Raw genomic sequence first — 20,703 nt, forward strand, 5'->3', positions numbered from 1 at the left:
ATACAGTCATATACAAAAGTCTCAAGTTGTAAGTCTACAACAACAACAACAAAAAAAAAAAAAAAGTTGGACCAGTTTTGTCCATTGGAACCATCCATCTCCTTTACCCTTCTCCCCCTGTAGTTCTAAGCAAAATACAGGCGTTTAACCATAAGACACCAGCTGCTCCTGGGGGATCACAAGCAGCACTCTCTATTTGAGGCTGATGTTTTGACATTTCTTTGTTTCCAACCATCTTTTCTTTTTAGAGCTAGGAGAGGAGCATAGGAAGGGAGGGACGTGGTCAAGGAGAGATTTCCTAAGAAGCAAAATAACAGTTAAGCATCTGATAGTTTGCTGGGAAGAAATCAGGGAAAGTTGCAACACATTAAAAGGGCTTTTCAGAAGGAGGAGCAAACGTCTCTGGGTTGAAGGCAGATGAGCACTCGGGGCCTTCGGGGTCCCTGTGGGATGAGGGCGGCAGCAGAAGCCAAGTGCTGAGGGGCATAAATGCCCTGCAGGGATGAAAGTCCTCCCATCCTGCCTAACGGGTATGATTAATTCTACATCACACTCGATTTGTGAAAAGAGCTCTTGAAAAAAATTAGGACAGTTTGCTTGTGCAAACTGTCAAAATGATGAATGAAATAGGTGTGTGTGAATGGGGAGGGACGGGGAGGCTTGCTGACATAAATATATTGGCTTACACATTTTGGTTCCCCCTAATATCACAGCCGTGTAGATGAACTGAGGGAACTGCCGACTGGAAGATCTGCTTCATTTTCTTAACTGTATATGTAATCTTCAGATTACGATAAAATAGGTTATTAAAAAAAACGGAGGTGATCTAATTTCTCCATAAATTGTCTCTCTTCATCAGTTCAATAATAGATAATGGTGATAATGGGTATTTATAGTGTGTCCCATGCAAAATGGCCTTTGGGTTCTTAACCTAATATAATAAACAGATAATTCAAATAAAAAGACAGCATGGGCCAGTGGGAACAAGGGAAAGAGGCCAAGAAAGACAAAAATCCATACTCTGCTTAAAGATATTAATAAAACAAAGGAGGACCTGCTCTCTCTTCTAATGAATGAAAAATGCATTTAATTTAGTCTGTTTAGGTTGAGAAATTATTTACTTTCTCTTTCTCTCACACTGGAGCTCAGCTACTCCTGGAATTGATCATCTCTCCTAACCACTGAGAGCTGCGATCAATTGAGCAGGGTGGGGTAGGCCTAGGCCCTGTTCACTCTTCCTGAAGATGCGCGGGCTCCCCTCTTTGATCAGGCCACCCCAGAAGACCTCAGCACCCCATCAGGCCTTACCATTGCCTGTGGGGAGGGGAACAGCGTTAATACTTTCAGTACCTTGGTTTATTAACCACGCAAGTCACCCACAACTCCAGTCTCTCTGTAAAAGTTTCAAGTAAAAGTCTTGGTCAAAAATCTCCCTTCTTCCTTTGCCCACATTAACCACGCCCCACTGGGTCCCCCAGGGAACTGCTCACATAGCGCTGGGTGAGTGGGCCTCATTCTACTCCTGTTCACAGGCCTAACCTAGATGCAGAGGTGTTATTGTTACATAAATGTGCGTGTGCTCTGAGCGAGGGGTGCCATTTGTTTTGTTCTGGTTGTCCACTAGAACATGGCTGGAAGCAACATCAATGTCAAAGTCTAATGATCTATTTCATTTTATGGGGTGCCCTCAGAAGTATCCCACCGTATGGTGAGCCCGGGATCTATCAAATCACTCTACTGTTCATGAGTGCTTCAGTTGTCCAACAAGGATTAAAGGACACATGCTCAGTCCTGGCCACAGGCAAAGCAGTAACGTAGTCATGAAATTGTTAACATTCAGGAATAATGGTATTAAGAAGAAACACCTTAAGCATGAAATATGATTGACAAAGACGGGTCTCAGTCTCACATTGATTTCTCAGAAAAAAAATTTTATAATTTGATTGCTTTAGAATTACAAGTTTTACATATTAGGGAGACTTCTCAGTAAGAAGAAATATATTCGTCTTTTTTTTTTTCTTGTATGCTGTTATAGTCACCCAGGATTACCTTGACAATAATAACAACAAAATAGAAACCAGAACAATAATAGCACCACGTATGGAGGAGATGGTATATATTTTCCAAATACCATTTGCAATCTGTATCATTTCAGAGAGAAAAGCTCTATCTTTTTGGACAATGGTCACGATTCCCTCTATGGAGAGTCTCTGTCATCATCTTGACTAAGAACTCTGTTTGTTCCAGTTCTGTCATCCAGCGTGGGGGACAGAGGCGTGCTGCCCTGGAGGATACTCCGTGGACCTTAAGACACCTCCAATGTGCACTTAGCCATACTGAGCCTGAGGTCCACTTGCCCTTGTGGAGGGCTTCTCATTAAGGTCTAAGTCATCATGGTCAATGCTGAAATTCCAATTCCAAGACTGCTGCTAGAAACAAAGTTTGGTGACTCAGAAGGTTCAAGATCAAAAGTTCAAGGCTAGCCTTGGCAACTTAGTGAGACCCTGTGTCAAGATAAAAAAAAATAAAGAAAAGGGACTAGGGGTGTACCTGCATGGAAGCGATTCCCCAGTTCTGCCAAAAAAGAAAGGAAGAGAGAAAAAGTTTAGCTTTATCTGCTCTCAGTAATCACCAACCCTTGAAGTTGGGAGTGACCCATGAGAATAGTTCATGTAAGGTAAATGTCCCTCTTGCTCTGTGACCTAGGCTGCCCTTATCATTTGCTCTTCTGAATGACAAGAGCAGCCATAACTGTGAATCTCTTGTGTCATCAGATGTGTGTGACTGCTTCTGTAAGCCATGTTCCGATCCTCAATGACTTCATGAACTCTCCTGGTTTAGGGACACTTACACACATGGCAGCCAAGCCCCGAGTTAAATGCCCTGCCCCAGTTCCACCTCCGAGGGGTCCGGGAGAGGTTATGGGACTCGGGGGTTCACAGTGTTTACACACTGTGTTATATTTTATCCCAAACCTGCTTCCTCATACGTACTTCCCTTTTTTGCAGTGGTTCTGAGTCATAAATAAATAAATACATAAATACTTTTTTTCCCATTCATCCTCAGGAAATTGATTTGGGATCTAAAGAACTACAAGTTGCATGTGCCGAGCTGGCTCTGCTGTGATTGCAGGTGCCTGTCCAGGTTCGGCATGGACTTTCGAAGTGAAATAGCCTAAAAGTACCAACCACTGATTGGAGAATCTGTGAGCTCCACTGGTAAAAGTAAATTGGTAGCTCTTCTTGTTTTCAGTTTTTTGGAATTGATTATCAAAAATTAGTTCAGGTCCATTTCCTACCAGCCCCAGATCACTTGGACTTAGTCCACATATGTTATTGAGGAATTCTTAAAAAGAAGCCCAGGCTTGGGGGCTCTGGGACTGAGATAGGCAGGAGAGTCCAACCGTTGGGGTGTAGCTCACACTGATGGACATGGTGAGTTGGGCCAGGTCAATAGCACATGGGACTAATGTGACAGCAAAGGATCGAGCCAGGCCATTTGCAGAGAGAAGCAATTGCAGAGTCCCAGAGGGACCTCCTTAGGCCTCTAGGCAAGCCCTGTGTCCGCAGGAATGAGGGCAAACTCGGGCTCCCTTGAAAGTTCAGAACTTTCCTTATTTCACTGAGGATGGCTTTCTGTTTAGTAGAATCTTTCAAAGCAACCTTAGTATTTTTGGCCTCTGATATCAGCTAGAGTTCTGAAAGCCTGTTTTACACAGTGAACTCATTTTAGGGTTAGTTTTATTTTTGGAGACTAAGGTGGGGTGAGGGTCGGAAAGCACAGATCACAGAGTTGCAGCCCATTGTTTGGGACACTTGTTCTACCATTGACCAGGTCCTTTCTAGTGGGCAAAATGCAGAGGTGGGACTCTTATGTCCCTTCACAGCAAGTATCACCTACCATTAGAAGATGAAAAAGAGTCAAAGTAAATATCCCTTTTCTTCCGTTCAAAGTCTCTCTTTTTTCTTTTTCTGCCTGAAGCACTTCTTCTGGGCCTATCCATTTTCCCTCCATAGTCTCTTGTACCAAAGCTGCCAGTGTCACCTGTAAGTCAATTATGGAGGGAAAAAGACACAAAGCCATTACAAGGAAGCAAAAGGAATAAAGGGCTCGGCAAAACCGAAGCACACAGACACACAGCTCTGCCACAGAGCAAGGACAGAAATAATTTCTATTTGAAAAGGTAAAGATTAGAGTTTGGAGGAAGTGAAGATGTGGGAATTTTTCACGTAAGGAATGTTGGAACTGGTTTATTGTCCATATAGGAATGCATTTTAGGTATGCTCTTTCAAGGGTGGGAAATAATAGGGAAGACATCAGTGGTATTTATCCTGTGCCAAATGCCGCCCTTCATGTTCTGAGATAAGATAACTGACTGGTCAGGAAGGCGGGGAGATGCATGGTTGAGCAGGTGTCCAGTTCATTCAACAGGTTTCTCATTTCCACTGAGCGCAAAGCAAGGTAAAGGCAGGGGCAAAGGAACTCAGGAGTGCTTTAGATGAACTGCCTCATGGAGTGAAGATGAAGGAAGCAGATCTCATCAACACAGGACATCACATCAGACTCTCGTTCAGCCTCCATTCTGCCCCTTGCTCCCCACAGTCCCAGTCTGCTCTCAATGCAACAGCCAGAGAGCCCTTCCCCGGGCTGTGCATCATGGCCGCATTCCTCTGCTGGCCCTGAAGGGCCTTCCTGGCCCACCCAAGTCAACATGGCGCGAAGCTCTGGGATACCTGGGCTCCCCACCTCGGCTCTCACTCTCCCCCGTGCTTGCCCTCCACCACGGCTCCTGGCTCTCCTTTGCGAGGTCTCAGGGCCTCTCCACTTCTCTCCCACCATCCGCAGATCCCCCATTTGACTCCCTTACCTCCTCCGGATCTTTGCTCAAGTCCCCTGCCCAGGGAGGCCTCCCTCGGCCGTTGGTCCTGATGTCACAGCCCTCCCCAGCCAGCCTGTGTCTCCCCACAGCACCATCACCATCTGACAGATTCTGCATTTTTTGTATTTACCTGTCATCTCCTTCTCCCTCTAAGATGCAAACCCCATGAGGTCAGGGGTTTGTGTGTCTCTCTCTTGCTCACTCTCCATATTCCAGAGCATAGAATGGTCTGGACACTAGTGAGTATTCAATGTCTATCTGCTGAGTCCGTGAGCGAATGGATGATAGGACACCCGTTCATGGGGATTCCCAGACATTGACCAGAGGGAGTCATTGGCTCCGTTCTGCAGGGCTGTGTCCTCCGTTCTCCAGGAAGTGGTAGGAGCCAGGAAGAGAGGCAATCCTTTCTTTTTTTTTCTGGTGGGAGGAGGAGCCTTTGTGCTTAGGGACTGAGAAATTCTTCGTCCTGGGATTAATATTTTAAGTGTCTTTCTGAATGGGAGCCGTCCAACAAACATGTCTCTAATTCTTGAGAGGGAGGGTCTTAACCCTGCCAGCTTTTGCTCTTCCTGCTTATATATTATATTTCTTCCTGAAATATAATAAATTTTGTAAAGACCTGAAGAGTACAGGTGAGATGTCTGGCCTTGAACACATTCCGCGATTTCCTTTTCCTCGTGAATTTGATCAATTCGTTAAATCTCATCTATAAATCCGATGACACAACTGTGAGCCTGCAGGCTGGCTGGCGCAGACTGAAAGCACTGGCCGTTGGGTGACACCCTGGCAGTGCCTGGAGTCGAGACCAGTCCCCCACAGATGTTGTTTAGGCCTAGATATCTCTCCTGGGGAGAACGTGCAAGAAAGAGTAGTGTCAGCAAGGGGTAGGAGTGTGAGAAAAATCCAGAGAATTAACAGATTTCTCTCCCATAGATTCTTCTAGATGCATTTATCTGAAACTCAAAGCCCAAAAACTAAGGCTTTCTTTCAGGAAACCAAACCTCTCCTTGTCACCTGCTATTTGCTCAACCCAGTGAGATTTTTTTTTTTTTTTTTTCAGTCATCTTCATGGACATAATTTCACTATAGCAGTTGACACACAGTCCCAGCCCCCACGCACCAGCTTTCTTGGACACTGATATGTCTCGCTGAGCAGAGATTTCTGGCCTGTGTGGCTTGATTCCACAATTACCATAATCTCCATTCTCCAGAGGCCTCGGCTGGTGAAGTGGATTAGTGCCCAAGCCTTTGGGGTCTCTGGAGAAGAGAGTTGAAATCCCGAGCTTAGGTCATAAGTAAAGATGAAGGGGGTTGGTCTACCAGCTTATCCCCTTTGGGGAACAGTGAAAGGCACAGCTAGTTATGATTATTAATCTTGTTCAGAAGAAACACAGCCAGAAATGTGGTGAGTTGATCCTCATCCAGAGGAACTGGCACAGCCCACGGGCTCCTGACTCTGAATTCACTCTGGGCCTTTTCAAACACAATGTGAATTTTTTCAAAAGAAATCACAGTGTGACAGTTTGTTCGCTGGCAGAGAAAAGCATGTTATTTTTGCAGAAGTGCCCATTTGGGCTCAAATAATTTAATGGAGATAAAGTAGTCTGTGATTATCAACACATTACGAAAAGAGAGACGGCTCAGTTCTCCTGCCTTCTCTCTTGACAGGTGTATTTCTACTGGATTTGCCGGGACGCCAGGGCATTTGAGTGGTTTGCTGATCTCTTACTCTCACTGGAAACACGGATGAGTGAGCAGGGGGAAGCTCACTTTCTGAGTTATCACATATTTCTTACTGGCTGGGATGAAAATCAGGTATCGATAAGACTTTGAGAATGAGCATCATTACCTGGCTTGCTTAATACAAAAGGCGCAGTTTCAGTAATGAGCTATATAGTTATCTGGCAGCATGAGAGAATTATCTTTATGTTCCTAAAAGGGAAAGGAGAGTAAAATAAAACCAGATTAAAAAGAACTATAAGCTGTAGCTATAAAAGGACCTGCAGTTATCTTACTATGGAATAGAAAAGAAGATAAACAGGTTGGACAACAGAGGACAATCCAGATTGGAAATCCCAAAGAAGTTTACATTTGTCACTTTAAGAGTGACATCAAGCAAGTATTGATTGGTTATATCATCTGCTGAGTTCCTAATTGGTTTTAATTCTATTCTTTTAGCTGTTCAGAGTTAAACAGAAAAGATTCCCAGGTATTTAATTCAACCTTCTTCATTGAAAAGTATCTGAGCATCAAAAGAAAATAATAAGGGATACATGGTTTATCTGGACATTTCTTTTCCTTAAGGTGTTCGTGGGTATGTGTGTCTATTTACCTGAGATCAAGCTGATCTTTGTTCAGGCAGATATTCTGCAATACATGGTATTCATGAAATACTAAGACTGAGTTTACCAAAAATAATATACACCCAAACATTGACCACAGTAATAGTTCAATATTAATAGCATTGAGTGATGACAATTACATATGAATCCAGTTCAAGTCCTCAAATATTAGAGTTAACAATGAAGTGATTACTAGGCTATAAAATGTGTATTCTAATCAGCATCTCAGATGCAACTATCATTGATGTTTACTTTCAAGGAAAGTGTGCCCGAGCCAATGAGGTTTGATTAATCACTAAATTCATAAATGAGAGTTCTGTGTGTGTCAGTACACACACACACACACACACACACACACACACACACACACACACACACTTTCGAACATTGCTATCATTTGGCTTTGTCCTTCTGCAAATGAGTATGACTTTGCTTGGATTTCAGTAGCTTTATGAATTTTTATGGTCTTATTTACAGTCCTCCTTAAATATTTAATCCTCTGGGATAATTTGAAACGTGGGTTTCTTGGGAACTAGGATTAAAACACCTTAATGAATTATATAGTGTTAATTATGTTTTCCAAACAACCATTTCCCTTATTCAAGTGGGAGTTTTAACGACGATCCATTTGGTGGTGTATCGAGATGGCTTCTGTCCTTTGCTTCCCAGCACCATGCCTTTTCTTCCACTTCTAAAGAAAATTGATCCCAAGTGGCTGCGCAGGCATCCCCTGTCATTTGGGAGTTAGGAGACAGGGCTTCTTCCAACTGAGACCTGAAGTCGATCTTGTGACAATGCAACCCTGCCACCTCCTCTCTCTGCCACATCCAAGAGTAGCGCATGGTGTATATTTTTTTCTAAATACAAGTAAATTAAAATAGATATTTTCTTAAATTTTCCCCATGACATGTTGGACATTCTTGAGACTCCCAAGTTTCAGGCAAGAAATCACTAATCTCATCATTTAAGGAAAAAATAATTGGTGCATTCTGTCAGTAAATCAAGCATCAAGAGGCTATTATAGAAATAGCCAATTGTTCAACTGAATTCAACAACCTCAAAGTGGCAAAATGACAAGAACAGAAGGGACAGATGGAAGAAGTATTATGAAGGGCAAATCAAAAGAGTTTGGAGATTAATTGAACATTGGGCTGAGAAATATGGAACAAATATAATTCCAAATGTTTGAACATCCGTGATTGGCGGCACCACAAAGATGAATGAGGAAGGCCTTCACGAAATAATGCCCAGACTTCTTAGCAAGTGGTTGAAGGCCTTTCCCAACCTGGCCCAGCTCTGCCCAAGCCCCAGCCGTTTCCTCTGGTGCCAGAGCTGCCAAACACGTGCTTGCACATCCTGCCATTCTTGCTTCCATGTTTTTGGTTTTACTGGTTCCCCCCTCCCTCTCAGGTCACCCAGAACCCTCTGCCATTTTCCCCATCCTCTCTTTTCCTGGAATACAAATCCCAAACTCCTCTCCATTAGTAGTGTTGCTACCTAGAGTCAAACTTGCTTTATGGCAACTTCCTGTAGCCTACGGTTCTGAAATTTCAGTGTCTGCTGGCCTATCAGACAACTTCCGTTACTTTCAGCAGCACCTGGCTGGTCCAGACCACTTTCTCCAACAAAGAAAAAGGCTGTGCAATGGGAACTTGGGGCATGAGTTGGCTGTTACCCAAACTTTGAGGATTAGGAAGAATCAGAAGGTGAGACCAAATCAAGCACCAAAGAATAGGACATGTGAACTCAAAAGTTTGTGTTGGGTTTATGGGGTAGCAGAGGTCACACAAACCCCAGGAGGAGAGAATAGGGTAGCTACCAGAATTCAGCCGGGGCTGAAACAGTGACAGCAACTTAAAATACTATGGCAAGTTAAGGACAGGCCTCAATCTCTTATTCCCTGACCTACTTGATGCCTGAGTGGATTCATTTAATTTGAAGGCAGATGGTTGGGCACAGAGTTCTGACCACACTCCTGGCTGCTCTGGTCTCCATTTCTGTCCACCAGCCTCAACATCCTCCCAGAACTCAAAGCCTCTCAGTATATGATCAGCCTTCCATATTCATAGGTTCCACATCTGTAGGTTCAAATTTCAACTTACTAGGTATTATAAGTAATCTAGAGATGAGAATCTGCATAGGTTATATGCAAATACTGTGCCATTTTCTATAAAGGGCTTCAGCATCCTCAGACTTTGGTATCTGCAGGGAAGGGGCGGTCCTGGAACCAGTCCCCCATGGATTTCAAGGAATCACTGTACATCAAACTGTTGCAACCCAGTAGGCAGACCTGAATGTAAGACCCAGCTTCTTCTTGGACATTTCATGGCACGTTAATCTGGCAATGCCCTTCTCAAATCCCCAGGATTTAATATTAAGCAAAAAGGGACAGCAGGTGGAGATTAATTTTTAAGAAGTCTGGCAGGAAAAAAAGGAAATCATTTAGTGTTGCTTTCCCTTAACCACATTCATTGTATTGCTCTTGTCCTTTTAAAGAAAAATATCATTTCTAGGCTGATATTACTGCATACCTACTATGTATTATTTCAGTAGGTCCAATGCAAAGGCCCGTGAAACAGGATACCTGCCCTAAAATGCAACATCAATGATATTTGCTAATAATGATAACCATTTCCAGTCCTCTAAATAAGACTTTTTATATTAAATCTACAAACGAGCATAATGATTTCATCCTTTATTTATAGGAGGCTCCTACTTTTTTTTTTTTTTTCCCTAAATGTCATCTGAATACCACAATTTTTATTTTAGGCTATTCACATAGCTTTACATTGGGATGAGAACACAGACGTGATTACAGGCTTAAAGCAGAAAACCTTCTACGGGAGACCCAACTGGAACAACGAGTTCAAGCAGATAGCCTACAGTCACCCCAGGTGAGTAAGGCAAGCTCTCTTTCCTCTGCCTGCTGGGAGCCTCCCTGGAGAACACAAGTTACTGCTGACTCGGGAAGCGAAGCTGAAGTCAGTGCTGCACATCTCATTTAGAGAACCACCAACTTCTGCTTAACTGGCTTACAGCCTCTGACAATTATTGATTATGTTGAAAATTTTCACACTTAACCTCAATTTAAAGATGATATTTCTTAAACAACATATGCCTTCAAGAAAACTTTGGTGAGCACAGTTATCTCTAATTACCCAACTGGAGAATTCACTTATGTCCAACTATACAGTGTATCTAGCGTGTCTAGCAAAAGCAGAGGGAAAATGTAAGACCGCGCAGGAAGTTAAGGTAGTGGTTAAGGACCCAGGAGCTGGAGCCCAAGCACCGAGGTGTGGAGTGAATGAATGAATGCAAGGTGCCTCACATAGTGCTCTCAACATAGTGTGCTCCCTGAGCTCAGCTGCTGCCATCGACATTACCATTGTCATTTCAAGGATTACTGCTGTTATTATCATTGTATAATACATTTTAATGTAGAGAAGAAAGGGCACTTGCTCTGGGGGCATGGACTGGGGTGAAACCTGTACTAATTCTAGAAGTTTCTAGCTTGGACAAGACAGCTCAGTTGAGGTTTTGTGCCCCACTGTAAAATACAGATGATAATATCCATAGTGTTGTCTTTATATTTTGAAAATTATACAGTATGTTAAAGAGCTTAGCAAAGTATAAAACCGTAATACAAACAGTGATCATTACTACTTCAAGACCCTGTCCCTGTTTTGCACCCTCATTGTCTATTGCTCTTAAAGGTCGGCATAACCTGATGTTGTCTTTAGTGAAGAACATTTCCCCTATCTTCGGCAAAACCTGAAGGAAGTGAGGGAGTGTGCCACGTGGGCACCTGGGAACAAGCACAGGCCGAGGCCCTGAGGCAGGAGACATGATGTCCAGCATGATCTGGAAGGCCAATGACTGGGACAGAGGACATGAGAGGGAGAAAAGCAGGAGGTGGCATTTAGAAGAGGGGACAGTTGCGGGTCATCATAAGGCTTTGGATTTTATTCACAAAGGGGAAGTCACTTAGAAGTTTGATCCCCAGAGTGACATGAGATAACTCTGGCTGCCTTAAGGAACAGCGGGGACAGAATTGGAGAGGCAGGCAGCAGGCAGTGGAAGCACTGATGGGAGGCAGGGCATGGCAATGGAGGTGCTGAGAGGCCTGTGCATTCTGGGCAAGTTGGGAAGGTGGAGCTGACATGATTTGCTGAAGGGTTGGATGTGAGGCATGACCCAACCAGGATGAAGTCCCCATTTCTACAGTGTGACTCCAAGAACTCTGCTTGGCAGGCCTAGGCTTTCAGGAGTTTTGTCTTTGATACGTTCAGCTTAAGATGCCTGCTAAACAACCAGACATCGAGTAGGCAGTGAGTATGCATCAAATTTTAGGGCCATGACACTGGATGAAATGGTCAATGGAGAAGACAGTGATCGACAAGAGTTTCAAAAACCGCAACTTTTGGAGGGTAGAGCAAAGTATTCTCCTGTGCAGCTCCCAAAGTTTAATACATATCACTTCTATCTGCCCTGTTAATCATGCCACTTAGGTCTTCCATACCCTGACCTTCTGTCCACTTTATCAGTATTGAAGTAAATTAAGGTCTCCTAGGGTGCTTCTGACCACATCTCTATCACCTATGGCTTCTCCATGCACTTTCTTTGCATCTCTGCTCTTTGGTCTTCCTTCATAGGAGTTATGCTTTATTAAGCTTTTTATGGTCCTTGAGTATTTTTTCTGCTCCACAGAATTTTTTTTTTTTTTTTTTTTTTTTTTTTTTGTGATGAGTACTATTCATTTTTTGGTCAGCGCAGCTCCCTACATTTTTTTGCTTATAGTCTGTTTATACCAGAGCTATGCCATTTTATTCCGTATTAGTCGTCACTGCTTTGGGAGACTTCTTTGGATCACTATTGAAGGAGCTTTGGTGAGGAGAAACATGGAAGTAGTCAGCATGGAAGAACTCCAGGGTTCGTAGGCATTCAATTCCAGGGCCCTCCTTCTGTGTGAAGTCACTCTGCCTTCAGCCGCCCCAGGCTCTGTGAGACCCCTGCCAACTCTCCCTGAGCCCTGTGTCCCAGGCAGCCTGCCTGAGAAACACTGCACCCAACACTAGAGTGCTCAGGGAGGAGGCTCCTGAGCACAACCCTGGGAAAAAACAGGCTGAAGGGGTGTTTGTGGAAATTTCCTCCTGACCTTGAGTCATCTCAGAGCAAAGAATTTCCAACAAGAAAGTTAAAAACAAAAACAAACTAACAAACAAACTTAACTTTTAGCTTCAAGGTTGGGGGTGGGGATGGACCAGCTGCACAATTGCAGAGTCTCCCTTTGCCCCAGTGGCTCAACCTCAGATGCCCTGGAAGAGCTGCCAACCTATGGCAAATGGCTTGGAGGCTCTTCCCAGGCGCCACGTCCAGGAGTCCACTTGTTCCACTTTGCCTCTAGCCTTGGCCTGCACTCCAGTGCTGGGGGGCCACCTTCTCCCCAGTAGGCTCCTTCCAGCCCATCCTAGCTTCTGGAGCCTCTAAATCCAGTTCCTCCGGCTCCTTACTCAACACCTGGCCCTGGATCCTGGACCCCGACTCTTTGATCCCTGAGAGTCACCACCCCTCACCTTACCCCCATTCAGTTCCTGTCCAATGCAGAGACAGGATAATTTCACCTAGTTTCCTTAAAATACTTAGAGGTAGAATTAACAAGTTCAAAGCCGATAAGTGACTACTAGGGTTTGGGGTCTTGGGGCATTTTGGAGGGATTTTTGTTCCTACTTTACCTTTGGGGAAAGTTTATTTTTGACCAATGTTTTGCACTCAGTTTTCCGTTGTCCCAGGAGGAATTCTCCCATTTTGCAGGCATCAAGCAGGGATCAGTATATCTTTTAAGCTCTTACAGATAGTCCGGCTCTTTATTAGGATCATCCCTTACTGACATCTCACATCACATTTGTTTATTTCTGTTACACGTGAAGTCTGCAGCCCAGTGGGGAAGGCCTTTCAAACCAAACCATTTCATTATCTCTCTTCCCTCAGAAAGTGTGAGCCAGAAACACGGTGTGTCAGGAGACGGAGAGTAAGACTGGGTTTGCACAGACTCTGCCCAGAAAATTATGCTCTGCAGTGCTGAGAAGTGAGCCTGTCCAATTTCTGCAGGGAGTGAGCAACAGAAAACAGTTTTAAGCTGGGAAAACTGTGTGGTTGTCACTTTCCCCGCTGCCCTTGTCAGGAACATGTTCGTTCCTTTCTAGAAGCTGGAACCGAAATGCAGAAATGGACTTGATGTCCACGGCATTTTTCAGCACAGCAGCTTTGCAAACTCTCTCCCCGACGGTGACTTCATGTCTTCCAGGGTGGAAGAGGTTCCTAGGTCTGCATGTCACCAAATCAAGCCTCTGCAGCATACTTCCTAGCCTAAATTTTTAAAAATTTCATATTTGGAATAACCGGAGATTCTAGAACACTGCAATTTGTTATATAGCTTCAAGCCTCAATATGACAAATATCAGACTCATGCCGGCAAAGTCGGTTGCTACCTTGTCCCTGGAATGCCAGGTCCCTGGGAGAGGCAAGTCACCAGCAAGGAAGCTTTACACCGCCCTTCTAGAAGATGTTTAAAATGACCTCCTTGCAATAATTTTTGTTTTCTGCTGTGTAAAAGGAGATTTATGCTTAATGAAGCTTTTAATGAAGAAATCTCGGAAAGAGAATGCCAATAAAATCTAATTTTTAAACAAGAAAATCTAATATTGAAAAGTATTTCAATATCCTGGCCTTTGTCCAGATAGAAATGAAACACACAATCCAATTACTGTTCTGCACAAAGGACAAAGTCACATTAATTTTCCTCAGGATGCTTATTAAAGAGATAAACAGTATGTTTTTCCCTTATTATGTCAAGGATATGTTTGTTCCTAAGCCCACTTGGCCACTCCTGCAGACAGGCTTGTCCTGTGTTAGCTCGTATCTTTTGGCAAAGACAGGTCAGAAGAAATTGGTAGATTTGCTAGTGGCCTCAGAAAGGTTCTTTGTTCTCGAGGGCCTTTGAAGTAGGCTCTCCACCATGTCTATTCATCAGCGCAAAGCCGAGGATTCTCAGGACTTACTCTTGAAAAAACATTTACCTGTTCACTCAAAGCTGGAGTTGGTTCTTGTTCTGAGAAGGAGTTAAATCAAAAGAATAAAAGGAAGAGGGGCAAAAGTATTTTTTATAGAACATGAAAAACAGCACCAAAAATAAAGCTTGAAGGGAAGGAGATCAAAGAGAGTTGGGCAAGCTCTAAAGGAACCAGAAAATTGCAAAAATAACAGTAATAGAGAAACAAATTGATGGCATCAAAACGAATACAAATAAGGAAGAGAAATTAAAAATAGATCAAAGGCTGGAAATAGAAAAGAGAAAAGTGTATCTATTGTTTTTATTTGTCATTAATATTGGTAATTATATCAACTGAATTTATAAAAACAAAAATATAGCTTTAAAAGTCAATCAGCAAAGAGAATTGTATAAAATATAAGTCTTTTATCGCTATGCCCAAACTCACATGCCTGTGGTAATTGTTGTTTATTGCTTCAATTAGACAAACACAGAAATGCACTCTAAACAAAAACAATGAAAATCATTCTCCTAATTAAAATATAGTAGGCTAATTAAATAATGCATTGACATCTACATCTTATTAATCTATAGGAACATGTCTTTTATCAAGGGGAAACTAAATTTCATTTTTTTTTTTTTTTGGCCAACACCCTCAGTGTGTTCCAAACCTATAGACAAGTGTTCAGAAATCAGCAGATCATTGCCGAGAAGGTAGAAGGAATGAAAATAAATAGAGCTTTGTCATATCAAGCTACTCTTTTGTCAAACACACATTGTGTATGTGCTCAACCGTCTAAATTTGTGGATCAGCTGTTTTTAATTAATTGAATATGAGGTTTTTCCATAGGGCTTCCACGTTTGATCTTACGCTTCAGATAATATTTATAGTTTGCTGCTTTTGACTTATCTGCTAATAACTTGGCCGTGCCTCCTAGGGGTAAACTTTATGTAATTAATTACCATAACAACTTTAAAGCTCTGACCACTTTTTGAAACTTCAGTAGAAGTGTTCTTTTACCTTGAAGGAAAAAATAAGGCGTCAAAGAATACTACACCACTTTTTGAAGCAGTTCCACCCAACCCAACAATGAAGAGAGGTATCAGCTCGCCATATGATTGGGAGCTTCTAATCCATATTGCATGAATGTATTTTAGACCACCCATTGTTTTCAGAAATGTAAAAATACCTTTATACTAAATAGAGTAAATGTGTCCATCTGGAACCACATTTGCCTGTGTGCACACCCTTCAATTCTCATTTGTACGTGCATATGTGCAAAATGTTTTTCAATGATATTTTTAAGAAATTAGCATTCAGAGGATAGCACACAAGGTCCTCTATCTAACAGGATATCTTAAACATTCATTTTATGACTAAAATATTCAGAACTCTCAAAGAAATAGACTTACATGGAAATCTAACACATGATAAATTATAGCTTTGTGAGAAAAATAAAGCCACTATAAACTGAGGATGCGGATATTGTTGGCATATTTAAATAGTAACTTCCCACCAGAGGGCTTCTGCCTCTCTGGTTATAACCAAGTGAAAATACAACAAAAATTACTGGAATTATTTCATGTGTGGTTGGGGGGTTAGGGAGGAGAGTAAGAGAGTAGTTGGTGGATTCGTCATTGCTCTGCAAAGCTGCTTTGATGATGTTATCTATCAAATGATTAGCTGTGGCAGCACGTTATTTATGCATGAAGTGTATATATTTTAGTGCTTTGTTAGGGTAGAGGAGGGGGACAGGATTGGGAAAAAAAGGTTCTACCGGTTTCAGAAATCCAAAGCTTCCAAGTTAGCTGCTTTTATTTTTCTCCCTTGTGGGACCATAAGGCCCTCAAGGGTGACAGGTTTATCTTCCCACACACCTCAGAGTCCAGAAGTGGCCAGCATGGGCAAGAGGAAGGATGGGGAGATGGAGGAGGAAGCTAAGACCCAAGTCCTAACCAAGCAGCTTCACTTGCCAAAGATGGAGCTGGCGAGCAGTGGGCAGAAGAGTCACACCATGCCCACTGCTAGGTGTTCTGCAGCAAGTAAAGAACAGCCCATAATTAACACACAGAGGAAGTAACGCAGCCAACAGCTCCAAACGCACTGGAAGATAGGTTTAAAAAAAAAAAAAAAAAAAAAAGCTGGCCAGCACAATTATCATCTGTGCTTATGAAAAAGAAGGTGTTGTATAAACTATAATTATGTGATAAATCATTTGGAGGGTTTTCTAATGAAAAACACTCACTAGGAAAGATTAACCAGAAGTTGTGTCCATTGTGTGAAACAGGGTCTATAGCTCTGGGTGCCTTCTTTCTAAGCCTCCATAAATCCACGGGAACCTTCTGTTTATCGATTTTATTTGCAGAATGCACTCAGGGTATAAAGTAATTTGATTTTTTTTTAAAATGGGGTTTAGGGTCTGCCCCTACAGGGTTATAACTTACCAAGCATAAAAGCCAACACATAAAAACAAACACACAATTTAAAGAGAGAAGAGCTCACGGCAGCAGAACCTGGGAATCCAGCGAGGTGGTGGGATTACTCCTGGGCGCACCCACACTCCCATATATCTGCTGGCTGAAATCTCCTGACGGGTGATATTTTGGATGCCTTTCATGCATGGCATCGCTGCACTGTTTTGAAAAATGCACCAAGCCCTCAGAGAAGAGCACAGTAGTTATTTAGCAAATATAGAAGGGGAGAGGAGGATTTTCCTTACTGTTTATCAGAGCTAAAAATAATGCTGTGAATGTTAACCGTCTTTGCAGCCCATGTGAAATGTGTCCTTTTCTCATCAAAGTCAGCAGCCTAGACTGATCAATGCCATTAACGCTGTCCCCGATCCAGCTCCTCTCGCCTGTGCAAACTCCACGTCTTGCAGCTGTAAACCTAAGAATAAATAGTGCCTCGTGGTTTTATACTTCTTTTGCAGAGAATCTTTTTTTTTTCCAATTCTGAGCAATTGTGGGTAATTAAATTTTATAGAAGAATTTTTTTCTTCGCCAACCCCATTAGGGTTCGGTCGCAATTGTCCATTGCCTCATAAAAGAAAAAAATAAAAACTGCCACATCTGCGCCTTAACCACTTCTTGTGGATTCTCAGTCCCGTGGTTCTCGGTACGCATTCGTGACAAGAAATCTCCATACTTGGAACCGCAAATGCCAAGGGGGCAACAGCAGGCAGGCAACAGAATGCCTTGCTTGGGGACAGTGATGCTCAGCCAGCTGGTGAAGGGCTGACCTTTTGGTCACAGCTAAGATAGGTAATGAATGGCCTTTGTAAGACTTTTTGGCAATTGCATAACCATGACGGTTATGGGCCCTGAGTACAGAAAAGTATGCACTTAGCTGTGCAGTGTAATAGCCGCAGCTTCAAAGGGGCAGGGGAGCTGTGAACCGCTGGGGACACCAGTGGTACACCTGGCAGCCAGCAATCAGAAGCCTTTGAAATGGAGTTTTAAAGGCAAAGCATCAAAGAGCACCATTGGCTTCTGCAAACAGTGACTGTGGCTGCAAACGAAAGGGCATCTTAGCCTGTTGGGAGTGGGCCAGTGGGCAATCTCTTTGGTGACATCTACACTAATGGAAAAATATCACCACCCATAACAGCATCTTTGAAAAATGGATGCAAGGCTACCTCTGGGCGTCAGACACAAAGCAAAGCTGCGACTTCTCATTGGAAAGGTTTTTACCTGACCCACGCATCACTCAAAATGTTTCATTCCAGAGCTCAAAAGACATAGTGCTGATTCAAGTAAGTCTATCATCGCCTCTGGGTTAATACCTACATCCCTTCTCCTGTTCAGCTACGTGGAGCAGGCAGAGTCCTGCAGACATCGTGTGTCATAATGACGAAGATAAGCTAACAGTTTCTGAGAAATCACCATGTGCCACATATCAGCCAAAAGCTGGGCCTGCAATGGCCTGCCTTATCTTCACAGCAATTCTATGAGAGCAGAAGAGATTTAGGAGCTAGAAACAATATTTATGCTCCTCATTTTATAGATGAGACGATGGGAGCTTTGAGAAGACTGTTAATGTGCCCAAAGTCACCCAGCAGCCAAATGGCAGAACCAACAGCACCCCAAACTATTGCCCTTTCTTTCTGCAACCCCCTTTAAATTGTTTCATTAAGTCATATTTTTCAGACTAGGAAATATTGTCCCAAAAATTATTTTGTCAAAATTAGCCATGGGAATGATGTCTTTGGAAGTAGTACTTACACATTTTAAACTTGTTGTCATTTACAAATGAAGCCATTTGATAAGTTCTTTTGAAGCTAGTTTGAAATGTGATTAAACCATCAACTTCTACCGTGGTTATCACAGTCCTGGAACACATAATTAAAATGTGGCTCGGATACGGCTGGGAACCCTGCAACTATGTAAGCTAAGATGAACTAGGCTATGTAGGCGCTCCCCAACAAAAGCCAGAGCTAAAGGAATAAGACAGGAGAGTGGACTGGTCCTGGGTCTGAAGAATGTTCCTAAGGCAGTAGGTTCCCAGGACCATGTGTGTCAGAATCACCAGGGCTCCATACTAAAAATGTATTCCTTGGAGCCAAGGAGTCTTCATTTTAACCATCTTCCCAGATGAGTTTAAGCATGGTGAAGTTGGAGAACTTTTGATCTGGACTAGAATAACTAATTTGGCTCATGCCAGAGACTGGAAAAGTGCTATAGGGAATAGCAATATTCAAAACAAGGGAAAAAAGACATCGTCTCTATACCTCCTGATAGGCCCAGACACAACACAACTTCAAGAGCAAGTTGAAGCCTTGTACCACTGTGGTGTCACAGGGGATCTGGGCAGCCTTGGGATAGTCACTATTCGTAAAAATATCTCCTCAGCAATGTTCTCTGAGATGTCGTAATTGTAGAGGACAGTGTTTGCTGAGCACATTTTCAGCAATGTCTTTTCCTTTCCATCTCTTCCTTTTGAACTTCTTTGAAAATTAAAGTAATTCCAACAGAAGAAATAAATCAAGTTGCTATTACTTTAGAATAAATTTTATTATCTATACAAAGGCAGGGCTGAGCAGAATATTAGTGCTAACTCACCCTTTTAAAGCCATTTTGAATGCATTATCTCATTTTGCTTTCAATAAAACATACAATGTCATTGTTGTCTTCATTTTATATCTATGGAAACTAAGATCTTGGGCCTTGCCCAAGACTATGCAGATCATAATCAGCACAACCTTTTCCTTCAACAAAGATGTGTTGACTGTCTGCTATATGCTGGGCCCCTTCCTGGGGCCTGGGATTACAAAGGTGAGTACCCCGATTGAATCTCTGCTCTTGGGAAGCTTATTTTCTAAGCCATGGATCTGAGAAGATGCTAGCCAAGGTCACCTGATCAAAAATCCAGGTGACGGGGCTGGGGAGATAGCTCAGTCAGTAGAGTGCTTGCCTTGTAAGCACAAGGCCCTGGGTTCGATCCCCAGCACCCAAAAGAAAAAAAAAAAAATTCCAGGTGACACTACCTCTCTCTCAAAACCTTCTGCACAGCCATCTGGATGTCCTATTGAACCTGGGAGGGAGCAAGGTGCTGAAAGTAGCAAGAGCGAATCTGAAGAAAGGAAATGGATGCAGATCAGTAAATGAATACCCAGCCCACACCCACAACCACCTCTGGAGTTTTCTGTCTTGGCTTCCGGCTGGCCTTGCCCTGGTAACACCGCTTCCTTTTCTTATCCCTCCAGCAGCAGCATTGGTGTGTTCTTCTGTGGACCCAAATCCCTGTCAAAGACCCTTCAAAGGATGTGCCGCTTATATTCATCAGCAGACCCCAGGGGTGTTCATTTTTACTACAACAAGGAAAGCTTCTAGATGTTGGAGGTAAAATCTACGTGTTGCTCAAGTGCTGTGATCATATAGGTCAGGGTCCAGTTAGTCATCACTTGGCTTTGTGGACCTACGTTCTCAATCTCATCTCCTCAGCTTTGCCATTGTTAGGGCCCAAGGAGCCACAAACAAGAACACCAAGGAATGGGTGTGGTTGTGTTCCAGTACTACTTTATTTACGGACACTGAAGGTGAATTTTATATAATTTTCTTTTGTCATGAAATTTTTATTTTCAACCACTTCCAAATGTAAAAGTCATAGTTAGCTCATGGACCATCCAAAATCAAGTGATGGATCCTAATTGACCTGCGGGACATAGCTTACCCCCTGACACAGGTCATCTTTCACAAACTTGATTTCACACTTAACATTACATCCAGCCTGGAGACTCATGTTGCTGCTTGGCCTGAATTTCCTTTAGAAATCATTTCAAAGTTACTTTACCTTGATGACTAGCATCTGCCTTATATCCAAACCTGCTCTTTCCAGCTTTAAATTTAAGCTCCTTTGTGCTTTTTTTCATCCTGTACAGACCAGAGAAGTCACCCATGGGGGTTATCTTCTACAAAAACCCTTTACTCGGAAA

The 20,703-nt window shown here is 42.8% G+C and overlaps 1 protein-coding gene across 1 annotated transcript in view; it reads left to right on the plus strand.

Moving 5' to 3' along the window:
* NOX3 (NADPH oxidase 3) overlaps window positions 1-20,101 on the plus strand; it is a gene marked incomplete at both ends in the record, with an annotated part of 72,641 nt that extends 52,540 nt beyond the window's left edge. Inside the window, 3 exons of the mRNA XM_079149245.1 lie at window positions 6,548-6,694; window positions 9,991-10,115; window positions 19,975-20,101. Of these exons, the coding sequence (XP_079005371.1) occupies window positions 6,548-6,694; window positions 9,991-10,115; window positions 19,975-20,101 (399 nt within the window). The remainder of the gene's footprint in view (window positions 1-6,547; window positions 6,695-9,990; window positions 10,116-19,974) is intronic.
* Window positions 20,102-20,703: the final 602 nt, after the last annotated feature.

This window comes from Sciurus vulgaris (assembly GCF_902686455.1).
Source record: "Sciurus vulgaris genome assembly, chromosome: 7".
In the NCBI taxonomy this organism is placed as follows: domain Eukaryota; kingdom Metazoa; phylum Chordata; class Mammalia; order Rodentia; family Sciuridae; genus Sciurus; species Sciurus vulgaris.